Genomic DNA, 14,672 nt, shown 5'->3' on the forward strand with positions numbered 1-14,672 from the left:
AATATGATTAGCAAGGCATTTCACGAGGCTTTCAATCATGCCCCAGTTGATTTAGTGGCACGTGCTGCGCGGTCGAAGTAAATTTGTTCGAAGCGAAATTTCAACGCAGTTGGCTTTTAAGATTATTAACACAACTATTAAATTCAATGTGACGAAAAGCCAGCGAGCATACAACCATCAATGTAGATAATTTCTGGAGGCATGCGTAAATCCTTTGCAGCAAGAATGGCTTGTGGGCGAAATATCATGAAATGGTTTTATGTTAACTGGACGGCTTCGTAAAGGCGATTGTTTACTCAAGTGATATCACTGACAAAACGATCCTTTGCCGCTGGCAAAGTATCCTTTCGGCAATGGCCAAGATCAACCCCCCCTAAAATGCACAGGCGAGGTAAGCATGCGAAACTTCAGTTTTAAATTCCAAGTTCATTTAACCCCCATCTTTGAGTAAAGAAAGAATGGCGACAAAAACAGCACAAGAAGCCAAACACAAAGGCGGCATCGACCACAGACAGAGACAAATGTTTGTTTTCCCAGAACCGACATTGATAAATAGTGCTTATATAAATTTAGCAACTTCTGTGCACTTCTGTAATGTTTGTGTACCCAACATGTGTAAGACATTTTTCTTTTTTTTCCCAAGGATTTATTCAGTCTTTAGGAACATATCAGTTTCATTTCGTCTTGCCTTTCTTTTTTCGCCCTCCTCAAAAGGTCGCTTCACGGCTGCCAATAATAGTGACGGCAAGAAGTTGAGGTTTTAGAAATCGTTCAACCTCTAGGATGTATTTCAGTGGGTCTTACGAACATTTATCTGAAACGCGACCGACCTTTCTTGCTCGAAAGATGTAGCCTGAACGAGCTATTGTATTGCGACTCGCTTGGCAAATCTGCCGGAAAGGATAGACTCGACAAACGCCCGCTGCCAGCGCAGATACGACTCGCGCAGCAAAGCACTTTCAGGAGCTGGGGCGATATGAGAAGCACAGGGTCAAGGGTCGATGCTTGCGTATGTCCGCCCAATTCATTATCTTTGAACTGTCACCTGAGCTTGGAATCGGACGGCGTTCTGCACGTACACCCTTATCCCTTTGTGACTGATGGAGGAACTCCATCGCAACCGCACCCTTAAGGCCATTGTGACCTTCTGTGACTTCACGCAATGTGACTGTCTTGTAGGCGCTTACCTATACAAAGGGACCCATGCCAAATGATCTTGTGGAATGCATGGTTATGTAGAAATTGTAAACAACATGCATGCTTTTTACATATGTATGTATGTATGTTTTTAAACATGTATGTACGTATGCTTTTAAAAATGTATGTTTTTAAACATGTATGTACGTATGCTTTTAAAAATGTATGTTTTTAAACAGTTATGTAAAAAACATGCACAAAGGGTATATAATAAAGCTTCTTCTGATAAGCTACGCACAAACATTACTACAACCACGTTAAGCAGTGTTTCGAGGTGATAAATCCGCAAAGCAAGACACTTTTAAACCTCTGGTTTCTTGCTGCAGTCTAGCCCGCTTATAACGAACACAACGGGAAACCGAAATCACTTCGTTATATCCGCTTTTCGCTATATCGGGACAGAAAATCTATCTATACCAATGGTGACGGGAAACGAAGATTTGTTCGTTATAGCCGCTATTTCGTTAAAACCGGGTTCGTTATAAGTGGGCTACACTGTACATAGTACACAAACTACAGGCGACGCTGCCCACTGAAACTTTGTTTTTGAGGGCAAAGGAAACGTGTTAAGTGCACAACGAAAAATCACCAACGCACTAGAGAATGGTGTGAAGCCGCAAAGAAGAAAAATGGTCACAAACGACAACAGTTTGAACGCTGACAGTCACGGTTGCCGTAAAACGATCTACCGCGGGCGCCGGGGGAATGTACCGGGGAGCGACCTCATCGTTGACATGCCCAGCTGAAACTCCGGGGCATATTCTCTTCTCTTCGCGTTCGAAGTGACGCAGCTATCCGAACGTGCTTTCCGGTAGCGACGGCTGTTCCGCGTGATTCGCCACCCGTTTGCAAGCGAACATGTCTTCCCGAGGGCACGGCAAAAAAAAAAAAAAAAAAAAAAAAAAAGCCCCTGACGATAGCTCAACGTCGGTGCAATCGGGCAGCAGCAGCGCATTTAGATGCAAAGGTGGGCTAGGACGCAGAAAAGGGCTCATGAAAGTGTGATTGGCTTCGCGTCGGGGAACGGAACATTACAGACAGGATAGACGGCAGGGCCGCCGACGCGTTGCACCCGTTCTGGGTCCCGTTAAGATTGGAAGCGGGTGACTGTCGCTTCTTCCACTGTTTCAAGCGGAAAAGAGGCGACGGACGAAGTAGCTCGGAAGGGGGCGGCCAGTCAGTACAGCGGAACGGATATTCGCTTCGACGCGCCGCTGGCGCACGCCAAGGTACTCCACACCTCGTCACGGGGCCCCCGCGACAAAATCGCGCTGCGGCGACCTAGTTGACGGTTTTTTCGACGCCGCGTCGCGTTCTTTCGGGCCGTTCGTCGGCTTAATTGCCTCCGACTCTATCCGACGCCCCCTTTTTCCTTTCCCGTACCTTCGAAAACGGTCCGATTCGACATCGATTTCGAGTTTGACAGGGGGGGAAAACAACGCCGAGGCGCTATTTGGGGACGCGGCACCGACGAACGCCTGGGAGACCCAGCGCAGGGTCGCTAATGACGGCCGCGATAAACACTTGAGTCCCCGCTGCAACAGTCACCGCCCAACTCATCGACGGTAGCCGCTTATCGGCCAGCACCACCGAATGACGGCGGTGCTACCGGAACAGCCGTTCTCGAAGCCTGTTTCCCCCGGTCGCCACTATACCGAATGCGGTTCTGTGGTCACAGGAGGGATTAATGATGCTTCGCTTACTGGCTTCGTCGGCTAAACAACGCTGCTGTCATCGCTTCGCCTTCAACGAGGATGACTAAACAAACACACTCTCTCCTGTTTGACCGCCGATGACTATGTTCCCGGGACCTCTCGAAGCGAGCACACAGCTGCGGCAATGGACGCCGTAACGGCGCTCGGCCTTTGAACGAGCGTCTCTGAATCGCTCATTGGGCGACAAAAAGGCACTTGACGCGCACTGAGGCGACGGCGAGGCGGCGAGGCGAAGACCTTACCTGCCATCTGCGATCCCTGCAGGCGGAGACGAGCGTCTCGTTCTCTTCGGCGGTCAAGTGTACGGAGCCCCGCATCTCGGGGCCCTGGCGGTACGCGTTGCGTGGTTGTTGATGATGAGACATGTCGGCTCTCATCGGTTCACGGAGGTGGCGGCGAAGACGAAGGGACAGCGACCATCTTACGGCTGCGTTCGGGGAAGCGGCCGCAGCTTGACGGAAACGACGACACACATCGCACACAGCAACCAGCGCCCGATGGCTGCAAATAACTTTGCGCTGGCGGCTTGCGGGATCGGATTGACTTGGCCGGATTTTATTTTTCTGGCTTGTTTTTTTGAGGGAAATGATAGCATTCATTTTTGTAGGCCACTTATTACAGACCTTACGTTTTACATACAAGCATAAGTAAAATTGAGTTACAAAATAAACGCTGTAATAACCTGAGTTTTGAAACAATTTGCATTGAACTTCGGCAGCAAGTTGTCGCAATACGATAAACTTTGCAAACACACTAGCTGATTTAAATTACATTTTTAGTGTCTAATTCTTATTTTGTACAGATATTTGGCTCTAGAGGGAAGAAAAGTTTACCGTAGTAGCAGAGTAAAATATTTTACTTTGTTTAGTTCATCAACCATCCGCAAGGTAATGCGGCAGTTCCGCGCGTCTACAGCGGCGTCGCTCGTCGCCAGCGTGTGTCTCATTCATTGCAAGTTGTGGCTGTGATCGGCCCGCGTACTTAGTCCATCAAAGTGTTTTGTGTCTATCGTCGCCTGTGGCATGGTCAGCACGTACTGCTACAACGGACCGAAACCATTTCCCATCCGAGGTAAGCGATCCGCTCGCGCCTTTGCCGCCGCGACGCAGGCGTCCTGCGCTACGCAGCATTGCGATGAGACCTCTTCAGTACTCCGAGCCGGGTACGCTTAGGCCTCATATGCGATCGCGGAATTTGTGGTGTTTAATACGCGCTCTAATTATAACCTACGTCATAAATGATCGAGTTACTTAAATGTAAGATCACCTCCGACACGTAAATCTCTCTCCACTCCCGGCTGGAGATGGACGAACCGCCGGCGCGGACACCTCTAATGTGGTTTGTCTAGCGCGATGCCGGTGGAAGTTCCCCAGGATAGCGGATCGATTATGGCGAGCATGTTAAATCAGCTACTTGCGGGATCGCAGACGCAACGCTTATTAAAGTTTCCGGCGACTAACTCGTCGGGAGTGTTGAGCGCGCCAGATCTCGTCTGCCATAGTATTTCCTCGCGGAATTCGACTGGATATGCGTAGATTGTGCCTCTACTTCTAGTTTCGTTTGCTCTGTAGCGATCGTTAACCGACGGAATGCTTAAAAGTTTCTTATCCGCGCACCCTTGTATGCGTGCTCTAAACTTTAAAAACAAACAAACAGACATAGTGAATACTTTGTGGGTCATTTCGAGCTTTTCGAGGACTCGGTAATTGTGCGCAATTTCTTCGGTCAGCCGACAACCTGTGGCCGGTCGATTCGCGGCTACTCCGTTCCGGGCACCGGTCATAATTGCGGGCGAACGGCCTTCCTGCGGAAAACGTCGCAGTTGCACGTGATGTGCACGTGAAACCTCGAGGCGCCACGTGCATTGCGCACTTTAAAAACCTGTGCACGTCCTCGGCGGATTCCGACAGTCGCTGGTGCAAAATCTCGTTTTGGTACGTGAGGAGGGGACGATTCAAGTCGCGCGCTTAACGGTGGAAACGTCTTCAGTGTTCTGTTTGCGCAGAGATTCGATAAAGAGTTGAGTGTGAGTAGCAGTTTCAACACTACTTGAGCCTGGCGCTCTGCAGTCGCGCGAAGTTTTGTTGTTTTCTTGTCCGCTCAAATCTTTGGTTGAGTGCTGTTGCGCTGTTTTCCGCGAAATCTCGCCGGGAGCAACAACCCGGGAGCGCTGTCGCGGATGCGGCATGGAGGGGAGCTACTCTGACGTTACGTCACAGCCGCCTGCGGAACTGCGCTTTGGGAACGCCGTCACTGATGATGTGTACTATAGTTGCACCTAGTTTTCTTTTCCAGCTGGTGTCCAAACTTGTTGGTGTCGAAAACAGCGCCCGGTAGTCGGAAACAGTCGGCGAACCTGCGGGAATGCGTGCTTCAAAATGGAGAGAGATGGCTAAAATAACGAACGTATAAATTGTGTACCAGACAGGCACTTACGCATCCTCTGATTTCTGTCAGCTACTCGCGTGGCCACATGCGCTGAAAAAAACAAAAACAAAAAAAACGAGAACAGTCTTTTTTTTTTTTTGTACTGTGTGCTCTAAACTGTAGCAGGTATAGTAGATCTGTAAAAATATTCTGAGCTTTCAACTGCGGACCTTGGGCGGCGCCAACAGGAAATGAGCGAACCAAACCAGGAACTGCAGTTCTTTTTTCCTACCTGGATAGAGTTACAGCCTCATCATTCATCTTTCGAGATCATCATCATATTTATCAGCCTGTATTCACCACCGAACGCACTGTCAGCCGTTTCTATCCTGCGACGTCCGAATCCAATCTTAAACAACGCTAGGAAATCCTCTACGAATATACAACACGGCGGTCTTGTACGAGCAAGACTTGGGAGCGATAAAGGTACACTGTAGTTTCACTTTAGCAGCAACGCCTTCTTAAAGGGGCTGTTCTTCTCTGGCAGGGTTAGCTCACAAGGCAGACGAAACACTGACGCCTTTCTATCGCTGTGTACCAGCATGAGCTTGTTGTAAGGAATAAATACAACTCCATGGTTTGAAAGCCCTGGATCGTGAAAATAAATGTAATGGCGGGCATTCGTGGCTTGGATAATTAAGGTATGCTGCTTTCGAAAAAAAAAAAATCAGACAGCAAAACGGAAGACTGGTCGAGTCACAAGTATACCCCGCACCAGATCGTATGCGACCCCAGGGGGGAAAACGCGTCTCATCACTCGCGACAATAATAGTATCGCGATATTATCGCTACGTCGTAAGGATATTTCACTACCGAGACGCGAATGCATGTGGCAAATGTATTTAGAATCAGAATTGCTGGTACTGAAAGGCATAATCAGGTCTATCCCTGCGTGGTTGCTGCATTGTTTATGGCGTTTCCCTTGTTTCGGGATAATGTCGTGTGTCATCTTACCGAGGAAACCAATGTGTCCGTGTTGTACTGCTCTTTTAATTTCAGCGCCGCTTTTGGCGACAGTCTCCCCCTCCTTCACGAGCTCGGCTTTCCCTCATTACACGCGCAGCTGCAGTGAAGTATCCTTTACAGGCCCTGACCTTATTAATTTTCGGTACGCACGGCACAAAATCGGAGCAGTCTCCCACTGGCAGCAGGAACGGTGAAAATTATCTTCCGATACGCCCCTTAGCAGACCGTCCACTCTCACAGTAGTCTGAAAAACACGGCAAGACGACGCAGTCGCTTTGTGTTCGTCCACGCCAACGCCTGGGGAAAATTGAACGCGTTGCACCCCAAAAAGTAAACAAAGCCCGACTTCGTGGAATTAGAATAATTTCTATTTTATGCAGCTGCCAGCATAAATAGAACCTGTGCGGCCCGATTTTATTGTAGAATGACTTTCTTGAAAAGACACTTAGAGGTTGCTGGCTAGGCACATGGCGGAGAAGTCCCTTGAAAATCTGGGATCCGTGCTCCGTTTACTTTTTGGGGCACCTGTACAGGTGCCGTCATAGGTAATTAGAACATCAGAACATATATGTATTACTGACTTTATGAGAGCCATTACCAATTCACAGAAAGCGTTTTCTATTAGGAAGGACTCCTTTAAACGCATACCAATGAAGCGAGGTAGTTCACGGAAGAAGACATTTCTGTAAATATACGAGACCGTGTTCCAATTACTTTTGACGGCACCTGCACACATGTAAACCCGCCGTACACAGGAACCTCAGTCATCAAATCTTCTATTCAGGTCCCCATAATTTCCGTGCTGGCGTTTAATTTTGTCCCGGATTGTACCAGCGCGTAGTTGTCGTGAGTCGTCGTCTCGATAAAAATAAAAGGAACAATGAGAATATAGACAGTGAGCGCTACCACAAATACATATAGAGGGGGAGGGGGATCGCAGACGGGGTGGGCGCAGTGAACCGCGTTTTGAATCGAAATTGGATCTCAGAAGTGTTCTGAGACCGGCGAAGGGCAGTTTTGTTTCGCTGCCAAGGGCAGGACGTGGGGCTGGACACTAATTCCTGTTATAGTAATATCGTTGCCGCTTATGTACGCGCGCAGATTCAGCTCGCGAATGCATCTGAACGGGGGGAGTTCTCTTGGAAACCACGACGAGTTTAGAAAACAATTAAGCCACCAACGTTTTCGTTATCGGTTTGATCTGCCGACCTATCTGCTTCGCTCGTTTAAATTCTCATCGTTCCCGTCTTTCCAAGTGATTGTCCTGTGACCTTTACCCCTCACGGAAACCTCTTCGCGATTATTTTTTTCCTTTGCGTCTTGCTTTTGATTGATTGTACGGTTTAACGCGCCGACGCAGCGGAGGCGATGAGGCGCGCCGTAGTGGAGGGCTACGGATTAATTTTGACCACCTGGGGATCTTTAACGTGCGCCGAAATTTCGTACACACGGGCGTTTTCGCTTCTCGCCTCAACCAGAAAAGCGGCCGCCGCGGCCGGCGTCTTGCTTTTATTTTTATTTTCTTTGCAGCTAGGTTAAAGTGAATCCAGGCTTACGTATAACTGAACTGGTACCTTAACTGTTCGTGCACTAGCAAATCCTAACCGAATGCTGTCCTATGTTGGAGATGTAGAAAATTGAAGAGGCCTGCCATCACGAAGTCAAGGGCTTCATTTCCCGTCCTAGGAGCCTTAGTTGTCATTGAAAAGCCACACGGAAACTTCGTCTGCGCTAGATTTCTAGGCGGGGTAGAAGCGTTGAAATCTAATCGGAGAGCCTCTGCCGTGACACTAGGGTGCTTTCTAGATGTTTTCTTTTTAAATTGCAGTTGGGATTAGTGTGTTGCCGTAATGTCAATTTCACCCGGTTGTGTTATGAGCTAGGACGAACGGTGTATTTGACGGTATACTTTGGCCGTGTGCGCTTGCTAGCAACAAACGGCATTTGGCATTTCAGCAAAATTGGCTAGATCTAACCATCATTTGTATCCAATTTCGGTATTCAGACTTTTCTTCTCAAAGTAGTGGTTACTTAAATGATTGCCCTCTTTTTTATGTTAATCAACTGTTTGGTCGTTTCTCACTCTCTTTCATGTAATGTCCCCCCCATCGTTATGATCAGCACTCAAAAACGGCATTCGTGTTCTCCAAGCAGTTCACCTCAGAAGTATTTCCGTCCATTGAGAGAATTTGTAAATGCCATATTCGCAGAGCATTACTTGTAAAGTCTGGGCACGTGCTATGCTCGTGCAGTCATTATCGAAGCTTCTTTGTGAAATACGACTCCAAGAGTCCAAGTTGCGGCTTGTGGGTGCACTGAAATGGTTTACACCGTTCGGGGGAGTTTTTACTGTCATTAACACCCTTGCAAAAATACAAGACAAACACCCTATTAAAGGGGGTTATAAACGACGAAACGCCCTGTGAAAGGGTGTTTTATTGAGTTTGTTAGGGGGTGTTATAGACAGTGAAAACTCTCCTTAAGGGTTTCAATCATTTTACAGTAAGCAAATAAATACTTGTGCACGAACATTCGTCATTACAATGAATGACGTTGGGAGCATCTGTCCTGTTTGTTGTGACTATTAGGTTCGCCTCATTTTCTGGTGATCAACTTAACTGCTTGTCCTCGAATAAACTTAGCACTGTTCTCGTATGGTCTGAAAATTTATTCTAGAAACTTATTGATCGGACTGCAATTGTCTTGCAGGTTTTTGCCCTATACCGTCGCGCTGCTGTATACGCACTTACTGGCTTCTGCACGCACGTGGCACATTTGGAATGATAGGGCCAGAATAAGTAAACGTCATTTTAGATAAATCACCTTCCGTTCAGTTCTCGCTGCTTAGAAACGTGCGTTGATACGAAAGCTCCCTTGCGACAGCTAGCTTGTTGACCAACTCTACCAAGTCACATTATTTCCTTTCACGTCATATATATATATATATATATATATATCGAATCAGAAAATGGGAAATGAGGGGCTCCGTGAAATAAAACAGAAAATAAGGGTTGGCAGTCAAGAAAACCTCGGAAAGCAAAGGGGAGGTTGTGGTGGGTTATAAAAGAGATGAAGAATTTTTTGAGTCGAAAAGGAAGTGGTGGAAAAATGCCCGCCGGGTGGGATCCGAGCCCACGACCTCCAGAATACCGGTCTGGTGCGATAACCACTACGCTACCGGCGGGGCTGTTTCCCCAGCACTTTCTCGGGTATTTATGTTAAAGGAGTACTGACACGAAATTTCTCGCTTTCAGTTTTTATGCTGTAAAGAATACCTATTGGCCCAGTAATTACGAAAATCGAACCGAAAGCCGTCAGCCGCCAACACAGAATTAATTATAGCACGTTTATTGCAACCAATTTCAAATTTGGTCGCCGCGCGGGAAAATGGCCGTTCGAAGGCCAGCCTGCAAGCGGGCCAGTCTTACGTCACGGCCTCACCAGTGACGTCAAGGACGTTTTTCTTTCCTCCATGCGTTCGCCGCATCGTCTGCTACGATTGCACGTGGTCCGCACTCGCCCGCGCAGTCGACATGTCGTCTGAATCGTCAGATTCGGATCAGTCGCTGAGCTTGAAAGACAGAACAACTTTATTTGGCAAGGTGATTAGGCCGGCAATGTCTTCGCCGTCGTCCGTTTTTTAATATCACTGCGGCTCGAACCGGCGCAGACCGTGATAGCAACAGCTTGTCGCCACTCTTATAATCAATCTGATCGCGAAAAAGAAGTTCCACATACGAGAAAGTAGATGTTAGTGTGTTGAAAAATTGTGCTAGGGGTTGTTATCAGCGCTGAATTTAAAAGTGGCGTTCAGATATTTGCCGCGATGGTAAGCCTGCGCTGACCGGCAGCGGTGGTTCGGCGCTCCGACCCAGCACTGCCGGCACCGCGGTGCGGCGAGCGGGCGAAAGATGGCGCCACCTGCGCGCTAGAATCAAAACAGGCCGCGGCAGATGTCTTGGTCACCGATCGCTGAAACGGAAATTATTACCAAAATAAAGCTTCATATGCGAAAAAGGGGATGATAGTGTGGTGAAGAGTTGTGTAAGGGATGGTCATTCGCAGTTGTACAGATACCAGCGATCAAATAGTCGCCACGATACTAAGCCTAAAGTTCCCAACACCCAAGGTGACCCGTGCAACCCCGAGCCCGCTGGCTTGGGCGACAGTTTTTGCGGCCGCCGCCGCGCACGAACTCAGTCCACGCTTAGCGCTGCATGTCGTCGCGTGGAAAATAATGCATCTTGGCGTCGTCGTCGATTTGCTCGGACAGGCTTCCACGAGCAGTACTTGGCATACCGCGAGCTTGCCATAGCACAACTTGGGCGAGCTCGGCGACGCGCACCGCGCGGTGCCGGCACCGCGCAGTTATCGCCACTAGTGCAAGGGAACACCATGCGCCGGCCACGAACTGAAGAGCAAAGACGTCGAACACGCAACGTTTACAAGCATTGCTCACACAGCTACGCCCACGTCTCCTGCCCAAACGAATACTACCGACAACAGCAGCGCAGGATATCGTTTCCGGTTCCGAAAACGACTATATGACGTCACCCTGACCAGACACGCAGACCTGACCAGACATCGGCCAGACACGCAGGCCGATGTTTCGTCACGCCGAAAGCGATTTCGGTAGTGCTGCCGATTTGTGGAAGCTCGCGGCCTGGACAATCAAAATCGATTTTAGATGTCATTCCGGCCTCGGATCGCTGCAAAAATTTCTGTGAGGCATCTGTACAAACTACTGAAGCCAATTTTTAGGCGTAAAAATTGGTGTCAGTACTCCTTTAAGGTATTTTTGTTTCCTGCACTTGGGGGTGGTAGCCAGCGCCGCTCGGACTATATATATATATATATATATATATATATATATATATATATATATATATATATATATATATATATATATATATATATATATATATATATATATATATATATATATATATATATATATATATATATATATATATATATATATGTGTGTGTGTGTGTTAGAATCATGGCTAAGTGAGTGCGGCTAAATGGCGGCCTAGTTTGATTTCAGCTCAAGCTGCAGCTAGAGCAACTACATCAGGTTTCAAGCTGCAGCTTTCCGATTTAACACTGTTCTTTTAGGACCGTGTAGTAAGTTCTGTACTTCGCATGATATTGGGAAACTTCTGAGGGATTGCGATTAATGTAGCGGCTGTTGGCCGGTGTTCCTTCAGTTGCAGCAATGAACGCTTTTCGATAGCAACTAAAAAAAAACACAAAAACAAAGCATAAATGGACGGCGGATTTGGTGCGAAGAGTAAATCGCGCAGTGCCGCACTGTGTTCGGGATAACTTTAGCTTTCGCAGTGGTTCCAGACGCGAAGGAAAGAGTGAAAGCGCTTATCGAAAGCGTTGCAGGGTCCCTTTAATTCGCTGATAACTATGTTTTAGCGTTCCCTCTGTTGCGTCACTGCAGACGCCATCTATCCAGAAAATTTAAAAAAGAAATGTGTCTTGCGTTTTTTCGGTTAAAGAAAGTGGCTGGAATGGAGTTGAGTGATCTACAAACGGCAAATTCTTTCAAATTGAACAAAATTGTATTTTTTTTTGTCTTCATAACCCCTCTATAGCATTCGTGCCAGATATATTGTCAGAAAAAAAAAAGAAACACGAGTATTGCGTTTCTGAAATGGTTCTCCCGTAGCTTCCTGAACGGACACCCTTTTCCTCTAAGAGCCAAGTTGCTGCGTGCAGGGTGTCTTCGTGCGCGCGCGGCAAATTGTTTCTGATCACGCGGCCGCAGACGACAACAAAGGCCCGTGTAATTTTCCTCCTGAATGTCTCCTTCGTGCGTCCCCTCATCGCTATCTGCGCGCGGGCGTGTGTACACAGCTTGGAATTTATCTCGCCTTTTAAAAACGGAACGCCTGTTTGAAGCCGTAAAAGTTCCTGCGAAAGCACATCGGAGGCCAGCGGCGCAGACAAAACAGACGGGAGCGAAAAACAAGATGGCAGTTTATAGGCAGAAAGGCATCGCCGATTTGGGTTACCCAAGCTAAAAGCTTTGCGTTACGGTATGTCGATGTTTCCTTCAAGAAGCAAGATGTTGAGTTTGCTTGTTTGTGTGTGGGGGGGCTTGCGCGTGTCTACTAAGGAAACTTGTAGTTCGTCGGACAAAGCTTTAAGAGAACTGCTGGGCTGGAATTGGATTTATTTTATCGAGGAAATGAAATTTGCTGTTTTGCCAACTTGTGCAGTGTCGTGCCCTCGTCGACCTGCTCGAGCTTTTAGTCCCGTACTTATCCTTTCCGCAGGAAATGAAGTTCCTTGGTTGATTGATGGATTGATTGAAATTGGATTAAACGTGTTTTATTAATGGAACCTGGCTGAGTTCAGAAATTTCCTTATCCGCTAGTCGGCGCGTCACCTCCTGCCATGAAAACGGCTAACTCTTTAATGTTCTAAATACTTCGTTTATTTTTACTTTGCAGTCATGTACTCACGGCTTGTGGTGCGCAACGCGTTATCAAAAGGTGACGGACGATTTGTGCAGTTTGGTAATTTGACATACTCAAAGGGAGTCGAAATTTCTAGTAATAAAAGTGAGCAAATCATTTCTGACGGGTCTCGAGCGTATAAGATTAGTCCCGGAGGGCTCGGATTTCGAGGGTTTGTTTCGAAATATCGTGACCGGCCTGGGTGTGTTCCAGCACTGGCGCCTCTGTGCTCGTGCAATTTAATTAGTAGTTTCGCAGGCGATCGTTACTAGACTGCGTTCTGCTCTTTTTTTTTTCTTCTCATTTTCCAGGCGTTGCTTTTCAGTGCTTGCTTGTGTCGTTGCATTCGTCATGTAAGGCGTAGTTGGTATTCACAATGTGGTTGATATATGGCACTGTTGATGGTCGTGAAAAAAAAAAGCACGTACCCACAGCATTTCAGAGAGATTGGCCATGGCAGGGCTTCGATCAGTCAATCAATTACACCCGAGCAACAAAAAAGAGGAGTGGCCAAGGCTAGGTATAACAGCTAATCATGTGAACAATTTCACCAAGTAATCAATCAATCAATCAATCAATCAATCAATCAATCAATCAATCAATCAATCAATCAATCAATAAAGTAATCAATCAATCAATCAATCAATCAATCAATCAATCAATCAATCATCCAATAACTCTGATCTGTAGTAATATAGTACAGTAGTATCTAGGTGTAGTACCTGTAGTAATATAGTATAGTACAGCTGATGTTGACATTCGCAGCACCGCTGTCGGCTCTCCGCTCAATTCCTTTCTGAACACGTCTTTGAACGAGCTGTCGTACCTTTTTTTAGTTTCTGAATTTGAAATACGATCACCCTTGTTTCCTATCATCATTAAAGTAAAGTGAAGTCTTAATACTCCAAAAGTTAATTTTACAGGGGTTGACGTCAGCGCGTACGCATGCATGGACGCAGGAATGGGAAAACTGCGGTTAGGATGAGAAGCGCTCGAAATGGGGTTCCGAGTACGACCGACACTTATTCTATAGTCAACAATCGCTTCGAAAGCCTTTGTTGTAATGCGTGCGTGACCCTAACCAGTTGCCGTTGCACAACGACGCATTGCGGTGGCGCAAGGGGTCGCAAAACTTTTTTCTTTTGACGCCGCACGTCTCCCGCTGTTCGCGTCTTGCACAGGGGTCGTTTATTTCCAGTCGTTATCAATCCCCCGTTCGCATTGCTCGCGTTCCATGTGTTGGGACAACGCGCGCATTCTTCTTTTGTTTTTGTTATGCCTGGAGCAGCTCGAACCGACATCGTTAGTTTTTAGGTGCGGAGTACCTTAGGACCGCACAATGTCCGTCCGCGTCCGTGCGCATAGCATTTTACAATCGCAAAAAATCACACAGGCACCGGCAGGATTCGAGCCTGTGTCTGGTATACCAGACAGAGTTACTGGCAGTCGTCTTACCCATTGGGCTACGACCGTCAGTTAGTACCCGAGAGTCCAGCGGCTTACTCCTTCGCCTGTAACGGTGCGGAGTACCTTATAAGACCTCCAAATGTCCGTCCGCGTCCATCCGTGCGCACACCACCATCAAGCGAAAATGAAGCGAAATTCGATTTGAGCCCTGAGTTGCAGTTTCATTTAGGGAATAATCAAGGTGCAACTCATGGCTCAAATAGAATGATGGTAGGAGCGCAAATCGGATGTCATTCGGGGAGCAACTTGGATGTCATTTTGAGTCACCGTACTCCGCACCCTCGCCATCATCCACGGAGTGGAGATGCTGCCATTTTTGTGTTTGTTTTTGTCTCGCCTCGCTTCGACGCTGTATTTTTAAGCGTTTTCTCTTTCATTTGCTGCTGTAAAAAACAATCCAACGTCCATTCTCAAATTTCTCCGTCCG

General features: G+C 47.3%; 2 protein-coding genes across 3 annotated transcripts in view; one reads left to right on the forward strand and one right to left on the reverse strand.

Annotated features, from left to right (window-relative positions):
* LOC144159079 (uncharacterized) overlaps positions 1 to 3,447 on the reverse strand; it is a 44,578-nt gene extending 41,131 nt beyond the window's left edge. The window contains exon 1 of one of the 2 annotated variants that reach the window (XM_077690344.1): positions 3,155 to 3,447. In XM_077690344.1, coding sequence (XP_077546470.1) covers positions 3,155 to 3,289 — 135 coding nt within the window. In that variant the 5' untranslated portion in view covers positions 3,290 to 3,447. The remainder of the gene's footprint in view (positions 1 to 3,154) is intronic. The other variant, XM_077690342.1, reaches the window with a different exon arrangement.
* A 361-nt stretch (positions 3,448 to 3,808) lies between these two features.
* Pfrx (6-phosphofructo-2-kinase/fructose-2,6-biphosphatase) overlaps positions 3,809 to 14,672 on the forward strand; it is a 179,128-nt gene continuing 168,264 nt past the window's right edge. Inside the window, exon 1 of the mRNA XM_077690350.1 lies at positions 3,809 to 3,983. The gene's annotated coding sequence lies outside the window, so the exon portion shown is untranslated. The remainder of the gene's footprint in view (positions 3,984 to 14,672) is intronic.

Source organism: Haemaphysalis longicornis, unplaced genomic scaffold (assembly GCF_048455015.1).
Source record: "Haemaphysalis longicornis isolate Haplotype H1 unplaced genomic scaffold, Haemaphysalis longicornis Haplotype H1 scaffold_10, whole genome shotgun sequence".
Classification (NCBI taxonomy): Eukaryota; Metazoa; Arthropoda; class Arachnida; order Ixodida; family Ixodidae; genus Haemaphysalis; species Haemaphysalis longicornis.